Source organism: Coptis chinensis, chromosome 2 (genome assembly GCF_015680905.1).
Source record: "Coptis chinensis isolate HL-2020 chromosome 2, ASM1568090v1, whole genome shotgun sequence".
Lineage (NCBI taxonomy): Eukaryota > Viridiplantae > Streptophyta > Magnoliopsida > Ranunculales > Ranunculaceae > Coptis > Coptis chinensis.
Window position 1 is genome coordinate 23,889,459 of NC_141457.1, and position 23,528 is coordinate 23,912,986.

Consider the following 23,528-nt stretch of genomic DNA (forward strand, 5'->3'; position numbering starts at 1 on the left):
CGGCTCATTACTTCATAAAGAAGAGTACCAAACTGGGGAGCGTAGGGTATCAGTCATTCTACGTGCGTCTGCAAAGAAGTCTTTCGTCATCCGCATCACCACCTTTGACAAAGTGTGGCACCATTACCCTCATGTATGTGTCTGGGAATTTCCGTTCAGCAGATATTCCCACAGAACTATCCTTGAGACACTCCCATTTTATTGACCGCGTGAGTGCTACTAGTTGCTCTATTTAACCTTCGGCTGATCCCTGTCTTAATACGCCCACTCTTTTATGTTTCAGGTTGGGCCCCGGATTCGCACTCCCAAGTATACGCCGGCGTTTTCTTGGAGATCTTCAATAGACTCTACGGCCTAGGAGACAGCCAGTGTGACATCCTTGGCATAGACCCTGACAAAGGCAGTCCGCTCCTTCTAGATCCTTCCCTCAAAGATATTGGAAAGTACCGCGGCCCTTTATACCTTCTTCCGCCGCCCAAGGAGAGGAAACCCAAGCCATCTCCCCCCAAAAGCCGGTGAGCGAAGCGCCGAGTCCATCAGTCCTTCGGGTTTACCACCAAAATCTCTCATAGTCAAGCTCTCGCACGGAAGGTCGCTGCTTCCCAGACTCGTAAGGCCCCCGTTGGCTCTCCAACGGCTATCCCTGATCTTGTTCCCATATCCTATTCTTCCATAGCTGATTGGGAATATGACTTTGCTCTCCCTGCAGGCCCTCACGCTGACATGGACGACTCTAAACTCAAGCTGTGGGAGAGTGATTCAAATGGTGAGGCCCCCTCCTGCCAAGAAGGCCAAGACCACCGCCTCTACTACCATCGTTACCACCTCACGATCAACCTCACCATGGCCTATAGCCCCACCCCACCGCTCGGGGAAGAGGTTGTTTCCATCGGTCCCCTGCTTGCGGGGCCAGTAGAAATCTGGCATCCCCAATTCAAGGCCAGGGACCGGGACGTCACCACTCGGGACTCCGCACAAGACAATCCTGCGGTGGCCGCCTCCCTATTCTTCAGCTCCCATCTCCCCAAGGACCAAGCTTATGGGGACTCTGGCTCCTTCGCCTCCCACCGAGTTGCGATCTACACTGGATGGGAGACGATACGTCCTCCCCCTTTTTCCCTTTCCTTTGTTACCACTTAATCCTTCCTAACTTTGTTTCTTTTTCCAGCTGAGTCTCGATGTGGGCTATCTTATCCGCGGCCTCACCAACACCCTGGATGCCCTTGAAATGGTGAAGACAAAGATCCATGGACCCGAGGGGTGGAAGGCCAAGTACGCTCAGCTGGAGGCGGAGAGGGACAACGCCCGCCTCACTGCCCTCAAACAGCACAAGGAGCTCCAGCGTGTAGAACAAGCTCATCAGGACTATGTGGCTAGCGTCACTTCACAACTAGAGCGTCAGAGGGAGACGGATCGAGCCGCGGCCAAGGCCAAACTTGAACAATCGTTGAAGGACGCAGCATAACACTACAAAGCCTTGGCCTCCAAAATGATAGCCCAGGAGCTGAAACACCAGCTAGATGCCCTTATCGCCTCTCCGGACATGCCGTGATCAGCCCCCCCTTTCTTACGCCCTTCTCTCGACTCCAGCCCCTACCAGGGATCTTGAGGCCGCGCCGCCAGCCCGGGTGTGTCAACCTCTCCCATAGACGTGGATGAAACTCCTGAAGTGGTGGAGGAGGACCGACTACCCATGGAGGCTTCGGGAGATGCCAATTGAAAATTGCTTGTGTTTAGCTTCGGCTGTTCATCTATTTTGTTGTGCATTTTAACTTTGAATTTTGATAATCCACGTTTATGTTATAACTCACAGGCCTGTATTTCTGAGTACTCCCAGCAGGTCGTGGTGGAACTTATTTCTTGTCAACCACTTTGTCCATGGTCAAACTTGGTGATAAATGTATCTCTTCTTGCGTAGTGTGTGCCGCTCTATCCATACTTTCCGATTTCTTTGCACCACACCGGCATTAGCCTTCCATACACATTCATCCAATGCTACCCCCATTGCGTAGGGGCCATTGAGTTGGCCCGGGCCACTCAGCTCACACCCAAGTGGACTATGGAGATGTTGAGGGTCACCGAGTTTACCCGGGCCACTCAGTTTGCACCCAAGTTGGCTATGGAGATGTTGAGGCCGCTGAGTTTGGCCAGGCCACTCAGCTTGCACCCAAGTTGGCTATGGAGATGTTGGGGCGCTGAGTTTGCCCAGGCCACTCAGCTTGCACCCAAGTTGCCTATGGAGATGTTGAGGGTCACCGAGTATACCCGGGCCACTCAGTTTGCCCCTAAGTTGACTATGGAGATGTTGGGGCCGCTGAGTTTGGCCAGGCCACTCAGCTTGCACCCAAGTTGGCTATGGAGATGTTGGGGTCGCTGAGTTTGCTCAGGCCACTCAGCTTGTACCCAAGTTGGCTATGGAGATGTTGGGGGCCGCTGAGTTTGCCTGGGCCACACAGCTTGCCCCCATGTTGACGAAGGAGAGGTTAGGGCCGTTGAGTTTGCCCAGGCCACTCAGCTTGCACCCAAGTTGCCTATGGAGATGTTGAGGGCCGCCGAGTATGCCCGAGCCACTCATCTTGCCCCCAAGTTGACTATGGAGATTGGGGCCGCTGAGTTTGCCCGGGCCACTCAGTTTGCACCCAAGTCACCTTCGAAGATGTCAGGGGGTCGCTGAGTTTGCCCGGGCCACTCAACTTGCCCCCACGTTGAATTCGGACTCCGCCGTCAGCTGTCCTTGACCTAATCCACGTGCACATGAATAAACACACATCAGATGGAGGAAGTTTGCTATCTCTTTCATTGACATATTAGATAACACAAAATATCATTACAAAGCTTGCTGGTCTGATCTAAGGAAGCAATTAAACTTTCCTTTAATTGAAAAGAAACTATGGACAGAGTCATTCATGGAATTCCTTCAACATCCTGATGTTCCACGGCCGCTTGACGTTCTCCGGCCCCTTGAAGCGTCTGTAACCTGTAGGATCCTGATGCCCCAGCCTCCACCACGGTATAAGGCCCCTCCCAATTGGGACCCAACTTCCCATCTGTCTCCTCCCTGGTGGCTGGTGTCACCCTCCGCAGCACGCGATCGCCCACCTTGAATTTCCATGGCTTCACGTGTTTGTTATATTATCTCTGTAACCTTCTGTGGTACTCCTCCAGTCTGATGCGTGCGGTGTCTCTCCTTTCATCAGTAAGATTCAGTTCCCCGGCCAATATTTTCTCATTAACCCCTGCTTCCACAACTTTGGTTCTAGTGGTTGACACCATCATTTCCACCGAGATCACCGCCTTCACACCATAGGACATCGCGAATGAAGATTCTCCAGTGGATGTTCGTGATGTCATGCGGTATGCCCATAGTACATGGTTTAATTCATCTGCCCAACATCCCTTGTGTTCCTCCAACTTCTTCTTTAGATTATCCATGATAATTTTGTTCGAGGACTCTGCCTACCCATTTCCTTCTGGATTGTACGGGGCTGAAAAACTTTGCTTCATCCCGAAGGCTTGGAGGAAAGCTTTCACCTTTCCTTATGTAAACTGGGTATCGTTGTCCACGATGACGATGTGTGGTATCCCAAACCTGCATATGATATTCTCCCACAGGAACTTCCTCACCTGTTCCTCCTTCACTTGCTGCAAGGCCACTCCCTCCACCCATTTCATGAAATAATCTATCATGGCCAGCTTAAATCTCCTTTTGCCACTGGCCATTGGAAGGGGTCCGATGATATCCAACGCCCACATAGCAAATGGCCATGGGCTATAGACCTTGTGCAGCGGTTCCGCAAGTGCATGAATCAGCGGTGCGAAACTCTGGCATTTTACACATTTCTTGGCGTACTCAGTCGCATCTCTCTTCATGTGGGGCCTAAAGTACCCCTGTGATAGCAACCGGTATGTTGTTGTCCTCCCGACTAAGTGGCTTCCATAATCCCCTTGGTGAACTTCACCTAATACTTCTTGCACCTTCAGCGGCCCTAGGCACTTCAGAAGCGGTCCACTGACACTTCACCGGTCAACTCCCCATCCAACAAAGTGTATCTCTGGGATATCTGTTCCATCCTCCTCCTTTCTTGCTTGTCCTCTACCTCTATCCCCGACAGGTAACTCTTGATGGATTCCATTCATCCGGGCCCTTGCTCAGTAGTTAGCCACACTCCCTAACCTCAATAGAACTGCCCTCCGTCCCAGGGATTACTACAGCCACATATGCCAGGGCATCGGCGTGCCTATTCTCCCCCTATCCCAGATGAGCAAAAATGATCTTCTTGAACTCGCCTGCCTTTCACCTCAATACCTCCAGATACTTTGCCATCATAGGGCATTGGGCCACGAACCCTCCATTGACCTGGTATATTACCAAGTTGGAATCGAATACATCCGTCGACTCAAGCCCCCCGGATCCTCCTTTTTGGCAAATCTAAACCCGCTATCACTGCCTCATACTCAGACTCGTTGTTTGACGCAGCAAAACCCAACTTCATGGATAGTTCTAGGCAAGTGTTCTCGGGAGTGACCAGCACCACCCCAATTCCATTTCCTGGTTCTGTGGAGAACCCATCTGCAAAGACTCTCCATCCATTCCACATATCCCAAGGATCCAGAGGGTCGCGGTGTTGGTCCATTTCCTATTCCATGACCATCTTCTCCCCCTAGGTGGGGTCCTCGGCCGGAAACTCGGCCAGGAATTCAACCATAGCTTGGGCCTTCTCCACGGTTCTGGTTTGGTATTCAATGTCATAAGAACTAAGCATCACGGGCCATTTCAACATCCTCCCTTATTTCTCTGCCTGCAATGCCTTGCTTGAGCGGCAAGTTGGTCACCACTACCACTCGAATGAGCATCAAAATAGGGTTTCAACTTTAGCATAGAAAAGACCAATGCCAGGGCAAACTTTTCAATCCTACTATACCTCATCTCGGCGTCTAACATCGTCTTGCTCTGGAAGTACACCGGTCTCTCTGCCTTGTCCACTATCCTTATCAATACTGAACTGATTGCATACTCAGACACCCCCAGATATAAATACAGCTTCTCCCCCTGCCCTGGGCGTGACAGGATTGGGGCCTTCCCCAAATATTCTTTTAATTCCTAAAAAGCCCTTTCACATGTCGCGGTCCACTGAAAGTTGGTTGTTCTCCTTAAGAGTAGGTACAGAGGACAGCACTTATCCGAAGACTTTGATATGAATCTATTGAGAGTTGTGACCTCCCCACCAACCTCTGCACCTCCTTCACATTCTGCGGCGATGGCATCTCCAACAGTGCCCTTATCTGTGCAGGGTTGGCTTCTATTCCGTGGTAGGTGACAATGTACCCTAGAAACTTCCCCGAAGTCACCCCAAATGTACACTTCTCTGGGTTCAACATCATCTTATGTCTTCGCAGTATAGAGAACGTTTCACTTAGCCCCGCCAAATGCTCCTCCTCGGTCATACTCTTCTCCACTATGTCATCTATATAGATCTCCATTCCCTTTCTGATTTTGCTCTCAAACATTTTCTCCCCTAATCTTTGAAACGTCGCCCCGGCATTCTTTAGCCCAAACGACATTCTGGTGTAGCAGTACGTTCCCCTCTCAACTATGAACACGGTCTTCTCCTGGTCAGGGTCATACATCACCACCTGGTTATAGCCCATCAACGTGTCCATGAATGAAAAATCTTAAATTCCGTAGTTCAATCCACTAACTCATCTATCCGCGGCATAGGATAGCAATCCTTTGAACACTCCTTGTTGACGTCCGTAAAATCAACACACATTCTTACTTTCCCGTTCTTCTTAGGTACCTCCACTACATTCGACAGCCACTCGGTGAACTTACATTCACGGATGATGCCAACATCTTTCAGCTTATTTACTTCCTCCCGAATCCTTTGTGCATACTGCGGCTTCATGCCCCTCATCTTCTGTTGGACTGGACGGGCACCCTCCCTTATATGTAATCGGTGACAGGCGAATTCTAGATCCAACCCTGCCAAATCCTCGACTATCCATGCAAACACATCACTGTTTTCAGTTAACAAAGCAATCAACTTTGCTTTCCACTCCTCAGTCAAGCTGGTTCCCACATTCACAAACTTCTCCTCCTCTGACACCCCGATGTTTACAACCTCAATCTCATCCATCGTCTTGGCCCCTACGAGCAGCTCCTTCTCGCAGGCCATGGTCTATAATTGTTATGCCAGCTTGTCCCCCTTCTCCGTTACCTCTTTATTTGGAGCGCGGACCAAACCCTTTGTTGTCACCTGATGGATGTTCTGAGTCGCGACCTGATCTCCCCTTATCTCATATGTTCCTCCATTGGTCGGGAAGCGGACCACTTGGTAATAGGTGGATGGGATTGCCTTCATCTCATGGATACATTTTCTCCCCAGGATCACGTTATATTGTGAATTGGTATCTACTACCATGAAGAGGGTGAAAACCAGCACCGGCCCTGCTGTTACCGGCAACACCAGTTCCCCTAGCGGCTCAGTCATCCTGTCATTGAACTTGTATAAATTAGTCTGAGTGGGCTTCACCTGGTTCTTTTCAATGCCCATCTCTTCCATCGCGCCCTGAAATAGCAAGTCCACAGAACTACCGCAGTCTATCAGCACCCTTTTCACCAGGTAATTCCCCATCGCGATAGTGATCACTAGCGCATCTTCATGGGGTGAGATCACTGACTCCAGATCCTTCGAGGTGAATTATATCCCATTATTTCCCTTGGTGGCTCCTGGAACTGGCCGCGGACTGCCCACCACTTCGTTTATCTGTTGTAGGTTGGCGGTCCTCCTCACCTTGTCTCTGTGGGCGTTCCTACCTAGTGTTTCTCCACTAACAATAACATTTATCATACCCAAGATTCTAGCCACGGCTGACACCATTTCACCTGGCCTCACCTCCTTGACAAACTCCTTCAATTGCCCTCTCCCAATCATTTTCTCTACTAACCATTGCAAACCAAAGCACTCGTTGGTAGCTAGGGCTGGAAATGGAAGCGGGTCGGTCGGATTCCATTTTTTTCAATACAAAACCAATCATCCATGACCCGAATGGATCCAAAATGGCATACCATATCCGAATAATCGGATCCGACCATTGCAAACCAAGTTCTCAATCACCCACATGTCTACAAACAAGAGAAACCTATTATTATTTGGAAGATATATTAACAAAATTTTATATTTTGGATTCGGATCTAGGAGGATCCCAACCGTTTAGAAATAAAACCATATTTGAATCGAATTAAAATGGATAATCCATATCCCCCATTTTCTTATTCCCGGACTCATTATTAAGGTCCAAACCCGTTGAAATGGGTTTGGATCGGGTCGGATTCGGTCAAAACCCGCACCATTTCGAATTGGTAGCATGAATTCTTGATTATGATACGCGCATAAAATGGCTTTCCTCTCAACTCCTTGGGTGAGTTCTACTCTCTTACGTAATGGGCTAACCCTTGATTAGCGGCGGGATTTCCTCAACGGCCGATTCAACGAAGTTAGATCCAGTTCGCGGTATGGTTTCCTCTCCCTGTATTCACGTCGGGCTTGTTCTCTGCCTCTTTCCGCTTTCTGTGTCTCCCCTCTGTAAGTTCCCTTCTCTCTAGCCGAGGTCCTTTCCCTGTCTCTCCTATCCTCCTCTCCTATGGCATGCACTGACTTGTCAGGTTTCCTGTGTTCCTTACTATTCCTCTACAAAATATCCTCGTATCTGATGTACCTCTCCACCTTCATGTACAAGGCATGTAAAGTGGTAACCTCGATCTTGGATACTTATTTGTGCACTCTAGTTCCCTATTTCAATCCGTGCTGGAATGCTATGACCACGGTGCGCTCATCTAGATTTTCTTCTTCCTTGAATCTACATAAGAAGTCTCTAAGTGTCTCGGCTGACTTCTGCTTGACATTAAAGAGATCCGCGACATCTACTACCCTCTTCTTCTGGTGAATGAAGTGATTTATAAAGACCTGTTCCAGCTCCTCAAACCTTTGTATACTCCGCGACACCAACCGATAATACCAGTCGGACGCTCCCCCTTTCAGACTGGCTGGGAACATCATGCAACGAAGGCCATCATACTTAGCCTCCTGCCACAGCGGCATCTGCTGCCTGAAGTGATGCAAATGGTCCACCGGATCTCCTTTCCTATCATACCTCTCAAACCATGGTTGTGTGAACCTCTTAGGTACCTCGAAATTCCAAACTGAGTCAACAAGTGGGTTCTGGTTCAGGCTATCCACCACCTTCTTGGCCGCGCCTTGTTTCTCCTTTTCCACCGCGCGGCTGGCCTCTCTGTCTCTCTCAATCATGGCATGCACCATTTCCATTGTAATGCCTCCTATGTTGTTCGCCTCGGGTTCCCGAGGACGTTCCTCGCTTTGTCCTTCCACTTCACTACCCGCAGGTGTTGTTGTTTCCTCTCCCCTTTGGTAGCTTCTCTCTCTCTCCTCAACTCATCATTTTCCTCCCTAAGTCTCCCTACCTCCTCTTGAAGCAGCCTGGTCGTTTCCGCCACCGTACCCTCAGCTTCCTCTTCCTCCATCTCCACATTTTCAACACTCACTGTTTCGTCCTCAACGGCCTCCGCCCTCCTAGGTCTTCCTCTACCTCTTCCTCTCGTAGCTGGAGCCATGTTATGCGCCTTCCCTTTCTTCCCAGATCGTGTATCTCTTTCTTCCCCACAGACGGCGCCAAATGTGTTAACAACAAATCTCACAAGCAATCTCACTCGTTAACCTTTCCTCCCTCTCTCTTTTTTCACTCCCTCCTCTCTCTTTTTTCCTTTCCTTTTTTTTTTTCTCTCTGACCTACTGTTCCTTTTTATCCGACCTCCTTTCATTCCCAATCCCTTGATCTTTTTTCTATCCCTCGGTCGACCTCTTTACACCTGTCATTTTAGGGTTCTGCGGCCCCTATCTCATACTCCCCGTTCCTTCTATGTTAACTTGCCTTCCGTTTGACTCTGACACCTCTTTTCTCACCTACCGCTATACGGCCTTGTCCCTTCTATGGTGTCACGGTCTCGATCCGGTGCCTCCACTTTCTTATTCTGCATCGGGCTAGCAGACCTGCCACCTCAATGGTCATAGAATAGGTTGATACATAAACTAAATGCAAATGCATTGAAATAATAACAAAGAATAATTAACGGGAAATCATAAACCGGATATAATCGAACTAACCTCAAAGCATAAATAATCAGAAGATCCAAATGCAATGAACTAATCTCAAAGAGTTATTAACGGAAATCGAAATTGATCCAAATTCAATGAACTAATCTCAAAGATTAATTAACGAAACATTGAAAAATGGATGAAATTGCACTAAACTAACCTAAATGAATAATTAACGGGAAATTATAAATTTGATGTAACTGCATTGAACTAACTTCAAAAAATAATTAACGGGAAATCAGAAACTTGATGCAAATGCATTGAACTAACCTCAAAGAACAATTAACATAAAATCGGAAATTGGATGCAACTACATTGAACTAACCTCAAAGAATAATTAATGGAAAACCAAAAACTGGATACAACTGCATTAAACTAAAATCATAGATTAACTAATGGAAAATCAAAAATTGGATGCAAATGCATTGAAATAACCTCAAAAAATATTTAACTGGAAATCAAAAGTTGGATGTAACTGCATCGTACTGACCTCAAAACATAAATGTCCGCCTTTTTAGCCTTCTGACATGAGTAATTACGAGTAATTAGAAACCCAAAATGAAACTGAGTTTATAAAAACAGACTCTTACATGTATGCAAAATATATAGAAATTGTAAACTATCGAACTAATCTAGAAAAACAATTAACGGGAAATCAGAAACTGGATGCAGATGTATTGAACTAACCTCAAAGAGTAATTAACGGAGATTGGAACCTAGACGCAAATGCAATGAACTAATCTCAAATACTAATTAATTAAACATCAAAAATTAGATGCAATTGTACTGAATTAACCTTAATGAATAACTAAGGGGAAATCATAAAGTGGATGCAACTGCACTGAACTAACCTCAAATAATAATTAACAAGAAATCAAAAACTTGATGCAACTGCATTGAACTAACCTCAAAGAATAATTAATGAAAATTTTGAAACTTGTTGCAACGTACTACATTAACTAACCTCAAATAATAATTAATGGAAAATCAGAAACTTGATGCAAATACATTGAACTAATAACCCTAAAACATATTTGTATTATATGTAGGGGGAATAAATGTCTCGACAAATATAGTTTTGCATTTTAAGTAGTATTTATCATAATTCTTTTATTGTGATTGGGAATGTCTTGCTATTCAAGTAACTTCAATATTATCTTCGCCACAATGGACATTCTCACAAAACTTCAATCAAACTTCTATTGTTAAACCTAACAATAAAAAGAAGTCTAATATGAGAGTTAGTTTTTTCTCTCTCCTATGTGGCACTCTAATATGAAAGATAGTACTTTCTAATAGCCTACAATCCCACGTACATAGAGCCTCTTTGGAAAGTTTGAGTGTATTTCTAATTCTTATATTTGGAGAGTTTTAGTGTATTTCCAATTCTTATATATTCGATCAAATAAAAAAAATTGCAAAAAAAATACCTCTTTGGAGAGTTTGAGTGTATTTCTAATTCTTATACATTTGATCAAATAAAAAAAATTGCTAAAAAATAGGTGATTTGTAATTACGAATCAAACACTTTTAGTGTTCCAATTCTTATATATTTGATCAAATAAAAAAAATGCTAAAAAAATAGGTGATTTGTAGAAACTAATTCCCTATTACAAATCATACAATCGTAGTGTCTATGAGAAAGCACCGACTTATTTCGAATATATCCTTAACACGGCCTCAAAACATAGTTAAAAACAATTATACAAAAAATAACATCACAAAATATATAATAGAAAATTTAAAAAAAAAAATAACGGCAAAGCAATAATGACAACTATTTTTAAAAATATAAAATACTGAATGAAACTAACATAAAAAAACAATTAATAAGGAACCAAAAACTGGATGTTCGAACTAACCTCAAATAATATTTAACGTGAAATCAAAAATTGGATGCAAATGCAAGCATTAAACTAATCTTAAAAAATAATTAATAGAAAATTTGAATATATATGGATACAACTGCATTAAAGTAACCTCAAAGAATAATTAACGGAAAATCAAAACTTCGTTGCAAATATATCAAACTAACAAAAAAAAAATTGTCAAAAAATCAGAACTGGATGCAAATGCATTGAGCTATACCTCAAAGATTAAATTAACGGGAAATCGAAAACTGGATGCAACTGCATTGAACTAACCTCAAAGAAAAATTAATTATAAATTGAAACCATGCTGCAAATGCATGGAACTAATCTTAATAAATAATTAACGGAAAATCGGAAACCGGATGCAACTGCACTAAACTAATCTTAAAAAATAAACTGGATGCAAATGTATTGAACTAACATCAAGAAATAATTAACGGGAAATCGGAAACTGGATGCAAATTCATTGAACTAATCTCAAACAATAATTAATGGAAAATCGGAAACTAGATGCAAATACAACTTTATCAAATAATAAACGAAAAATCGGAAATTGTATGCAAATGCATTAAACTAATCTCATAGAATAATTAACGGAAAATCAGAAACTAGATGCAAATGCATTGAACTGGCCTCAAAGAACAATTAACAATAAATTGGAAATGCAAATGTATTGAACTAACCGAATAGAATAATTAACGAGAAATCAGAAACTGGATGCAACTGCATTGAACTGATCTCAAAAAATAAATAACGGGAATTGGAAATTGGATGCAACTGCATTGAACTAACCTCAAAATATAAATAATGGAAAATCAGAAACTGGATGCAAATGCATTGAACTAACCTCAAAACATAGTTGGATTATGTGTTGTGGGAATGTCTCATTAAGTATAGTTTTGCATTTAAAATGGTATTTATCTTACCTCTTTCCGTATGATTAGGAACTCCTTGCTATTCAAGTAGCTTCAATATATATGAATTTCACTTTATTAGTCAATCTCACAAAACTTCAATCAAACTTCTTTTCTTTTATTAAACAACAAAATGAAGTTGAAGGATTTTATCATAGGTGAGTTCTTTTGTTTTAATGGAGAGTGAGGTTTTCATGTTATAAAAAAAATTGGTTAAGTGATTAATATAATATTTATATATAATAGTTCTGCTTATTACAAATATTTTTCAGAATAATTAATATAAAACACCCGTTCGTAGATAATCTTTGAAGATTCCACATAATGAGTCATGCATAATTTAAAGAATAATTAATGGGAAATCGGGAACGGATAATCTTCGATGATCTCACATAGTAAATCAAGCATAATTTACTGTTTATGTCATATTTGCAAGGACATTACAAATTGATCAGTAGAAGTTGGTATTACACACCACATTGGATAATTAAAAGGAAATCGGAAACTGGATTCAAATACAAAACTGAGCTCAAAGAGTAATTAACGGAAAATCAGAAACATTATGCAAATGCAATAAACTAAACTCAAAAAGTAATTAACTAGAAATTGGAAACTGGTGCAATTGTATTAAACTAATGTCATATAATAACTAACGGAAAATTAGAAATTGGATGCAAATCCTTGAAAAATATTTAACGGAAAATCGGAAACGGTATGAAAATACATCAAACAAACCTCAGATAATAATTAATGGGAAACCGAAAACTGGATGCAAATGCATTTAACTAAACTCAAAAAATAATTAACAGAAAATCAAAAACTGAATGCAACTGCATTAAACTAAACTCATAGAATAATTGTTGGGAAATCAGAAACTAAATGCAAATGCATTGAAATAATCTCAAATAATAATTAACAGAAAATCAGAAATTGGATATAATTGCATAGAAGTGATCTCAAAGCATAAATAATCAAAAACTAGATGCAAATGTATTGAACTAATATTAAAGAGTTATTAACGGGAAATCGGAAACTGGATCCAAATGCAATGAACTAATCTCAAAGATTAATTAACGAAACATTGAAAAATGGATGAATTTACACTGAACTAATCTAAATGAATAATTAACATGAAATTATAAATTTGATGTAACTGCATTGAACTAACTTCAAAAAATAATTGACAGGAAATCAGAAACTTGATGCAAATGCATTGAACTAACCTCAAATAACAATTAACATAAAATCGAAATTGGATGCAACTGCATTGAACTAACCTCAGAGAATAATTAATGGAAAACCAAAAACTGGATACAACTGTATTTAACTAAAATCATAGATTAACTAACGGAAAATCAAAAATTTGATGCAAATGCATTGAAATAACCTCAAAAAATATTTAACTAGAAATCGAAAGTTGGATGTAACTGCATCGCACTGACCTTAAAGCATAAATGTCCGCTTTTTTAGCCTTCTGACATGAGTAATTACGAGTAATTGGGAACCAAAAATGAAAGTGAGTTTATAACAACAGACTCTTACATGTATGCAAACTGTATAGAAATTTTAAACTATCAAACTAACTTAGAAAAATAATTAACGGGAAATCAGAAACTGGATACAGATGTATTGAACTAACCTCAAAGTGTAATTAACGGAGATTGGAACCTAGATGCAAATGCAATGAACTAATCTCAAATACTAATTAATGAAACATCAAAAACTGGATGCAATTGTACTGAATTAACCTTAATGAATAACTAAGGGAAAATCATAAAGTGGATGCAATTGCACTGAACTAACCTCAAATAATAATTAACAAGAAATCAAAAACTTAATGCAACTGCATTGACCTAACCTCAAAGAATAATTAATGAAAAATTTGAAACTTGATGTAACGTACTACATTAACTAACCTCAAAGAATAATTAATGGAAAATCAAAAATTTGATGCAAATGCATTGAACTAATAACCCTAAAACATATTTGTATTATGGGGAATTTTGACTTAACCCCCCAAAGTTTGGTAGCATTTTGACTAAACCCCCCATTTTAAAAATCATTTGAGTTTGCCCCCCACTCCGTCAATTTTGTGTGTAACAAACGTTTGTACTTTAAATATTGACCATTTTGCCCTTTCTGAAAAAAAAAACAACACTTTTTTTTTTCGTTAAAACAAATCAAGTTTGAGGTTTACTATTAGTTAGTGTAAACCCCCCAAACGTCAATATGCTATTTGCATAAACCCCCCAAAAAAGAGTGGAATTGGATTCGAAAAGCATCCTCGTTAGCTCTGAGCAGTATAAAGTGTTGTTCAATGCGTATTTCTTGAAGCACCTTACTGGACACTTGTTGAAGCACCTTAAAACAATTGAAATTATAGATTGTCGAGTTGCAAATGAGGATGAATTACACACTATGAGATATTTACTTGAGAACACCATCTCCTTGAAGAAAATGAAAATTGCATACCACCTTAGCGTTAAAGAGGATGTAAACTTTCGAATGCTGATTGTTGAGTCGTTGTTGAAATTCGCCAAGGGTTCTCCCCCAATGCAGTAATTGAGTTCTCCTAAATCTTGACATGTGAGTACCGTAGTCTGCTACCTATCCCTCCCTCTTGTAGCACCCACTTAGTAATATTGAAGTAGGTTATGATCTTATAGATAATTTTACTAACTAGGATCACAAAACAGTCAAGCATGCACAAGCTTACTTGGGATCCGTTCAGGCTTACTCAATCTTTGTAAATTGAAGTCACATTGATAGAATTTATATGGCATTCATTTAGGCTTACTCAAAACCCATTATGTTTCAATGATTACACCTTTTATTTCACCAACAGATTATCCCAAATCACACTCACTTTGTCTGTGATTTTTCTGGCCCCAGGGGAGTTTACTCGACCCATTCTCCAGTTTCCCGCACTGCTCAAGTAAGTGTGCGACTTCGTATGAGGACCTCCTTCCCTTCTACCCACTCTCCGTTCACACGGTTATCAAAGCGGATGAGGAAGGGTGGGCAGAAGGTACACCACGAGCCCTCTGTCCTACACATCTATCCAGAAGCAAGTGTAGTTCACCGTTTCCACACATTGTTTGCCTTTCGACATAAACATTTCCCTTAACCGTAGTAGGCGAGCAGGTAAACTATATGGGTTGTTTCCACAGGCATTCTTTAAAGCATCAAAACTAAGTCTTTCACTGGCAATCCCCGGGAAAGTTGTCTCAGCCCGGCCAAAAATGCAATTTTGACTCATCAAGATTCAGTCTATTTAGGGGGTGCCCGACGTCAACCTCGCAATCGTCTTCCTACGCTTTCCGACGCGAAAGAGTAGAAAGTAAAGTTCAGTAAAGGAAGAGAGTCAGACTCACCTCGAGTACTACCAACATAGGATTCGCTAACACTCAATTTGGAATATTCACTCTCGAGTTGAATTTTTTATTTGGAATTAACTAGTGGCTTCATTTCCGTGTAGCAATTTTTAACTTCTGGAAGTATCATGATGATAATACTTTCCCTAGATATGGGGAACTAGTGATCCCTCTAAATCTACTTTTCATGCAGTAGTGTTTTCACCTATTAGAAATCGTAAACCTGAAAATTGAGGGGTTTATGCAAATAGCATATTGACGTTTGGGGGGTTTACACTAACTAATAGTAAACCTCAAACTTGATTTGTTTTAACGACAAAAAAAATGTTTTTTTTTTCAGAAAGGGCAAAATGGTCAATATGTAAAGTACAAACGTCTGCTACACACAAAATTGACGAAGTGGGGGGCAAACTCAAATAATTTTTAAAATGGGGGGTTTAGTCAAAATGCTACCAAACTTTTGGGGGTTAAGTCAAAATTCCCTTGTATTATATGTAAGGGGAATAAATGTCTCGACAAATATAGTTTTGTATTTTAAGTATTATTTATCATAATTCTTTTATTATGATTGGGAATGTTTTGCTATATAAGTAGCTTCAATATTATCTTCGCCACATTGAGCATTCTCACAAAACTTCAATCAAACTTCTATTGTTAAATCTAACAATAACAAGAAGTCTAATATGAGAGTTAGTTTTTTCTCTCTCCTATGTGGCACTCTAATATGAAAGTTGTATTTTCTAATAGCCTACAATCCCACGTACATAGAACATCTTTGGAGAGTTTGAGTGTATTTCTAATTCTTATATTTGGAGAGTTTGAGTGTATTTCCAATTCTTATATATTCGATCAAATAAAAAAAATGCTAAAAAATACCTCTTTGGAGAGTTTGAGTGTATTTTTAATTCTTATATTTGGAGACTTTGAGTGTATTTTCAATTCTTATACATTTTATCAAATAAAAAAAATTGCTAAAAAATAGGTGATTTGTAAAAGGTAATTTCCTATTACGAATCAAACACTTTTAGTGTTCCAATTCTTATATATTTGATCAAATAAAAAAAATTGCTAAAAAATAGGTGATTTGTATAAACTAATTCCCTATTACAAATCATACAATCTTAGTGTCTATAAGAAAGCACCGACTTATTTCGAATATATCATTAACACAGCCTCAAAACATAGTTAAAACCAATTATACAAAAAATAACATCACAAAATATATAATAGAAAATGAAAAAAAAATAACGGCAAAACAATAATGACTAATATTTTAAAAAATATATAATATTGAATTAAACTAACGTCAAAAAACAATTAATGGGGAACCGAAAACTGGATGCTCGAACTAACTTCAAATAATATTTAATGGGAAATCAAAAATTGGATGCAAATAGAAGCATTAAACTAATCTTAAAAAGTAATTAATAGAAAATTGGAATATATATGGATAGAACTGCATTAAACTAACCTCAAAGAATAATTAACGGAAAATCAAAACTTCGATGCAAATACGTCAAACTAACATTAAAAAAATAATTGTCGAAAAATCGGAAACTGGATGCAAATGCATTGAGCTAACCTTCAAAGATTAAATTAATGGGAAATCGGAAACTGGATGCAACTGCATTGAACTAACCTCAAAGAAAAATTAATTATAAATTGGAAACATGCTGCAAATGCGTGGAACTGATCTTAAAAAATAATTAACGGTAAATTGGAAACCGGATGCAACTGCACTGAACTAATCTCAAAAAATAAACTGAATGCAAATGCATTGAACTAACCTCAAGAAATAATTAACGAGAAATCGGAAACTGGATGCAAATTCATTCAACTAAACTTAAACAATAATTAACGGAAATCGGAAACTAAATGCAAATGCAACTTTATCAAATAATAAACGAGAAATCGAAAACTGGATACAAATGCATTAAACTAATCTCACAGAATAATTAACATTAATGGGAAATCATAAACTGGATGCAATTGCATTAAACTGACCTCAAAGAACAATTAACAGTAAATTAGAAATTGGATGCAAATGTATTAAACTAACCGAAAAGAATAATTAACAATAAATCAGAAACTGGATGCAACTCCATTGAACTTATCTCAAAAAATAAATAAAGGGAATTGGAGTTTGGATGCAACTGTATTGAACTAACTTCAAAATATAAATAATTGAAAATCAGAAACTAGATGCAAATGCATTGAACTAACCTCAAAACATAGTTGGGTTATATGTTGTCGGAATGTCTCGATAAGTATAGTTTTGCATTTAAAATGGTGTTTATCTTATCTCTTTCCGTATGATTGGGAACTCCTTGCTATTCAAGTAGCTTCAATATATATAAACTTCACCTTATTAGGCAATCTCACGAAACTTCAATCAAACTTATTTTATTAAACAACAAAATGAAGTTGAAGGGTTTTATCAAAGGTGAGTTCTTTTTTTTTAATAGAGAGTGAGGTTTTCACGTTATAAAAATTTGGTTGAGATATCAATATAATATTAATATATAATAGTTTTGCATATTTTCAAATATTTATCAAAATAATTAATATAACAACACCCGTTCATATATAATCTTTGAAGATTCCATATAGTGATTCACGCATAATTTAAAGAATAATTAATTGAAAATCGGGAACAGGATAATCTTCGATGATCCCACATAGTAAATCAAACATAATTTACTTTTTATATCATGTTTGCAAGGACACTATAGATGGATCAGTAGAAGTTGGTATTACACACACATTGGATAATTAAAAGGAAATCGGAAACTGGATTCAAACACATAATTGAGTTCAAAGAGTAATTAACGGGAAATCGGAAACTTTATGCAAATGCAATAAACTAAACTCAAAAATTAATTAACTAGAAATCGAAAACTGGATGCAATTGTATTACATTAAACTAAAGTAAGATAATAACTAACGGGAAATTAAAATTTGGATGCAAATCTTTAAAAAATATTTAATGGGAAATCGGAAATAGTATGCAAATACATCAAACAAACCTCAGATAATAATTAATGGGAAACCGAAAACTGGATGCAAATGCATTGAGCTAAACTCAAAAAATAATTAACAGAAAATCAAAATCCGAATGCAACTACATTGAACTAACCTCATAGAATAATTTGTTGGGAAATCGAAAACTAAATACAAAAGCATTGAAATAATCTCAAAGAATAATTAACGGGAAATCAGAAACCGGATATAATTGCATCGAACTAACCTTAAAGCATAAATAATCAGAAACTAGATACAGATGTATTGAACTAACCTTAAAGATTTATTAACGAAAAATCGGAAACTGAATCTAAATGCAATGAACTAATCTCAAAGACTAATTAACGAAACATTAAAAAATGGATGAAACTGCATTGACCTAACTTAAATGAATAATTAACGGGAAATTATAAATTTGATGTAACTGCATTGAACTAACCTCAAAAAATAATCAACGGGAATTCAGAAACTTGATGCAAATGCATTGAACTAACCTCAAAGAGGAATTAACATAAAATCGAAAATTGGATGCAACTGCATTGAACTAACCTCAAAGAATAATTAACGGAAAACCAAAAATTGGATGCAACTGCATTAAATTATTGTAAAATCAGAGATTAACTAACCGAAAATCAGAAATTGGATGCAAATGCATTGAAATAACCTCAAAAAATAGTTAACTGAAAATCGGAAGTCGGATGTAACTGCATCGCACTGACCTCAAAGCATAATGTCCGTTTTTTTATCCTTCTCACATGAGTAATTACAAGTAATTAGGAACCCAAAACGAAAATGAGTTTATAAAAACAGACTCTTATATGTATGCAAACTGTATAGAAATTGTAAACTATCGAACTAATCTAGAAAAATAATTAACGGGAAATCAGAAACTAGATACAGATGTATTGAACTAACCTCAAAGAGTAATTAATAGGAGATTGGAACCTGGATGCAAATGCAATGAACTAATCTCAAATTAATACTAATTAACAAAACATCGAAAACTGGATGCAACTATACTGAATTAATCTTAATGAATAACTAACTAGAAATCATAAAGTGGATGCAATTGCACTAAATTAACCTCAAATAATAATTAATGGGAAATTGGAAACTTGATGCAACTGCATTGAACTAACCTCAAAGAATAATTATTGAAAAATTAGAAACTGAATGCAACGTACTACATTAAACTAACCTCAAAGAATAATTAATAGAAAATTAGAAACTTGATGCAAATGTATTGAACTAATAACCCTAAAACATATTTGTATTATATGTAGGGGGAATAAATGTCTCGACAAATATAGTTTTGCATTTTAAGTAGTGTTTATGATAATTCTTTTATTGTGATTGGGAATGTCTTGCTATTCAAGTAGCTTCAATATTATCTTCGCCACATTGGGCATTCTTACAAAACTTCAATCAAACTTCTATTGTTAAACCTAACAATAAAACGAAGCATATGAGTTTTATCAAGGTTTGATGCTTCCTTTTTATAGAGAGTGGTGCAAGAAATTTAAATGAGTAATTAATATAATTTTCATATTTCATAGCTATGCATAGTTGCTAATATTTTTTAGAATAATTTAAAATAACGACACCTGTTCGTAGGACACGTTCATGTGATAAATCTTTTCAAGTGGGAGTAGTGTATTCTTTGAGGATATAGGAAATAATCAATCTATTTTAGTGATTTGTACACATTAGTACGTATGCCGAAAGCGGTGATGATTTTCGCTAAATCATCATAAATCTAATAAAACTATTATACAAGCTAGATCGAGTATAAGATAATTCCATTTGAAAATTATGGATTAATATCCTAAACCACAAAGTGAAAAGGTTATCTCAATTTGATCCCTTAGTTTCCAAGTACTTATGCACCATAATCTCTGCTCATTAACGTATTTCGGTTTATTTTTAATAAAAATATATTCTGATTCGAAAATTTATGTGAGACATTTTGTAAAGTCTTTTCAGCACACAAAATATTTAATAAATCCCGGCCATATGCCAATCTGGAGGAAGATTCAGTAAGTTAATTTGTGTTGTTCATTTATAGTTTATGCTTCTACATTATAATATGTCCTAAATGTAAGTCTTAGTGTTGTTTATTAGATTGGATATAAGTTCAGATGAAGCAAACAAGTAGTGCCCCAATTAAGAAGCTATTAGCTCAAGAAATGGAATCTAGATGGCGTCCACCAAGTGTTATTGCCAGATTGATGGGTTTTGATGTGTTGCCAACTCAGCAGCCTGTTAAAAAATAACAAAAAAAGTTTTCAAATGATTACGTAAAGAGAAACACGTCTATAGGGTACCCAAGTAAGAGATCATCTTATGATGGGCAGTCACCAAACATCTCCTTGATTTGCATGATGATCCACCAGGCCCATCCAGGTCATATAACAATTCTTCAATCATCAGGTGCACATGGAAAGTTAAGCAGAAAACCAAATAGAAATACAGGAGGAAGCAATGCCGCAAATTCTTTTCATAAACATGAACAGAGTGTTGCTATCACTCCCACTGTAAAATTGTTAACATTCCTAGCAAAGTTTCAAAATCTTGAGTTCACGAGAATGACGCCACATTTTTCTTCTAGGAAGCTGAATCAATAGTTCATTTGGGATCCTCGGAAAGGCCTTAGTATAAAGCAAATTTTCGGTATGACATGTTTTTACTAGGGTGATCTTGGACACACCCATAAAAACACTCCCGTATCCCAATTTTAAAATAAATAAATAAAATTATTTTAAACACATTTAAATTCCTAAATTACTCTTGTTTTTTTATTAGATGTATCCAAGACAAAACAAGTCATTTATTTAATATACATCGTGAGACCCCATGCTAAATCCTATATACCCTACGTTCTTCACTTGTAACTGATAAAGAACGTGTTCATCTTCTTCTTTTTTCAAAAAAACAAAGTGTTATTGATTTCTTCTTTCAAAAGAACGAATACCCAAAAGATGTGTTGTTATTATTATTATTTTAATCATTTTGCCCCTATGGAAAAAACCCCAAATTAATTTGGGAGATATTATTGGATTGAGACGGTTATTAGGGTATGGCAAAAACTTAAGTTAGTTATGGGGTACAGGAGTGTTTTTATGGATGTGTCCAAGATCACCCTTTTACTATTCTTACTTGGTTAACATATTCAGAGAGAATAATCTTAGAAATGTCATGTTTGTTTTTAAAAAAAAAAGGATAATTTAGGAACCAAAATATGTCTAAAACAATTTTATTTATTTATTTTAAAGTTAGGGTATGGGAGTGTTTTCATGGGTGTGTCCAAGATCACCCATATTAAACTATTTGGCAATACTTACCTCACTCATTACAAACAATTAAAAAAAAAAAAAAAACACTAAACCAACTCACAATTAAAAAACCCAAATCTTTATCTATATCTAAAAAAAACAAATAAAACTCCCCTGTCAAATAACAAAACCACTCACAATCTCCGAGAACCCAACTCCTTATTAAACTCTTTGACAATACTTACCTCACTCGTAACAAACAATTAAAAAAAACAAAAAACACTAAACCAACTTACAATTAAAAAATTCAAACTTTTATCAATATCTAAAAAAACAAGTAAAACTCCTCTGTCAAATAACAAAATCACTCACAATCCCCGAGAACCCAATTCCTTATTAAACTCTTTGACAATACTTACCCCACTCGTTACAAACAATTGAAAAAAACAAAAACACTAAACCAACTCACAATTAAAATACCCAAATTTTTATCTATATCTAAAAAATCAAATAAAACTCCTCTGTCAAATAACAAAATCACTCACAATCCCCGAGAACCCAACTCCTTATTAAACTCTTTGACAATACTTACCCCACTCGTTACAAGCAATTAAAAAAAACAAAAAACACTAAACCAACACACAATTAAGAAACCCAAACTTTTATTTATATCTAAGAAAACAAATAAAACTCCTCTGCCAAATAACAAAATCACTCACAATTCCCGAGAACCCAACTCCTTATTAAACTATTTGGCAATACTTACCCCACTCGTTACAAACAATTAAAAAAATAAAAAACACTAAACCAATTCACAATTAAAAAAACCCAAACTTTTATCTATATCTAAAAAAACAAATAAAACTACTTTGTCAAATAACAAAATCACTCACAATCCCCAAGAACCCAACTCCTTATTAAACTTTTTGACAATACTTACCCCACTCATTACAAAAAAAAAAAAAAAAAAATTAAAAAAACACTAAACCAACTCACAATTAAAAAACCCAAACTTTTATTTATATCTAAAAAAACAAATAAAACTCTTATATCAAATAACAAAATCACTTCACTCGCTCTCTCTTGGATTATATTGAATAACACAAGTTAAAAAAAAATTAATAACATTAACGCATATAGGGTCACATTCTATTATATTGCTTTAGGCCAACAAAATATCAGGGTCGGCACTGCCCCTCCCTTGCCTTCTCCTACTCCTACTCTCCCTGTCTCCACTCCTCCTCCTCCTCCTCTCCCTATCTCTCCCCCAGCACTCATTGAGAATGCCAAGAACCAAATCAAAAGAGATTGGCTTGAGAAAGGGGAAGTGATCAAAACCCACGACAAAATCCGAATTGTAGTGGGTTCTCAGCTATTGATGTCTTCTACCACTATTGGTCTCATCACTTTTTTCTTCTCCATGGATAAAGAAAATTTTCCTTGTTCCATAAAAGATATTGCTATTTCGTTGTGGGATTTGAAAAATTATTGTACATTGTCTAATCCCTAAGAAATACATATACTATATATAAGTATGGGGAGTATCTTTATGTTTCTTATGAAAAAGAAATAAAAATTGCTCAAAAAAAACTAGCAAATCTTACTCAAAGAATTAGTGACGAAGAATTGATGAGCATTCTTGAAGATCGAATTCCGCAAGCTGTTAAGGAGGTGTGGATGGATTTAATACTACTGGGGCTATCACTAGCCTTTACCTTTTGTTTTGGGATAATGTTGATTGAGTATGTCAAAGAGAAAGCATGGTCTCCTTGGAGAAGAAGACTACTGATGGGGAGTTTATGTTGGGGTTTTTCTTTTTCTTTTTTCATTTTTTTAACAGCTTTTGTAGTAATTTAGCGCCAAACAGTTGTTCTAATGTAACCAGTAGTTGTTAGAGTGAGTT

General features: G+C 37.8%; 1 protein-coding gene across 1 annotated transcript; it reads right to left on the reverse strand.

Annotated features, from left to right (window-relative positions):
* Nucleotides 1-6,188: 6,188 nt before the first annotated feature.
* On the reverse strand, nt 6,189-6,635 carry LOC147515449 (uncharacterized). Its single transcript, XM_086592918.1, has one exon. The coding sequence runs from the start codon at nt 6,633-6,635 to the stop codon at nt 6,189-6,191; it is 447 nt and encodes a 148-aa protein (XP_086449044.1).
* Nucleotides 6,636-23,528: the final 16,893 nt, after the last annotated feature.

Excerpts from the sequence above, each read along its gene's own strand:
- LOC147515449 (XM_086592918.1), bottom strand. The coding sequence starts at position 6,635 with ATGGGGAATTACCTGGTGAAAAGGGTGCTGATAGACTGCGGTAGTTCT.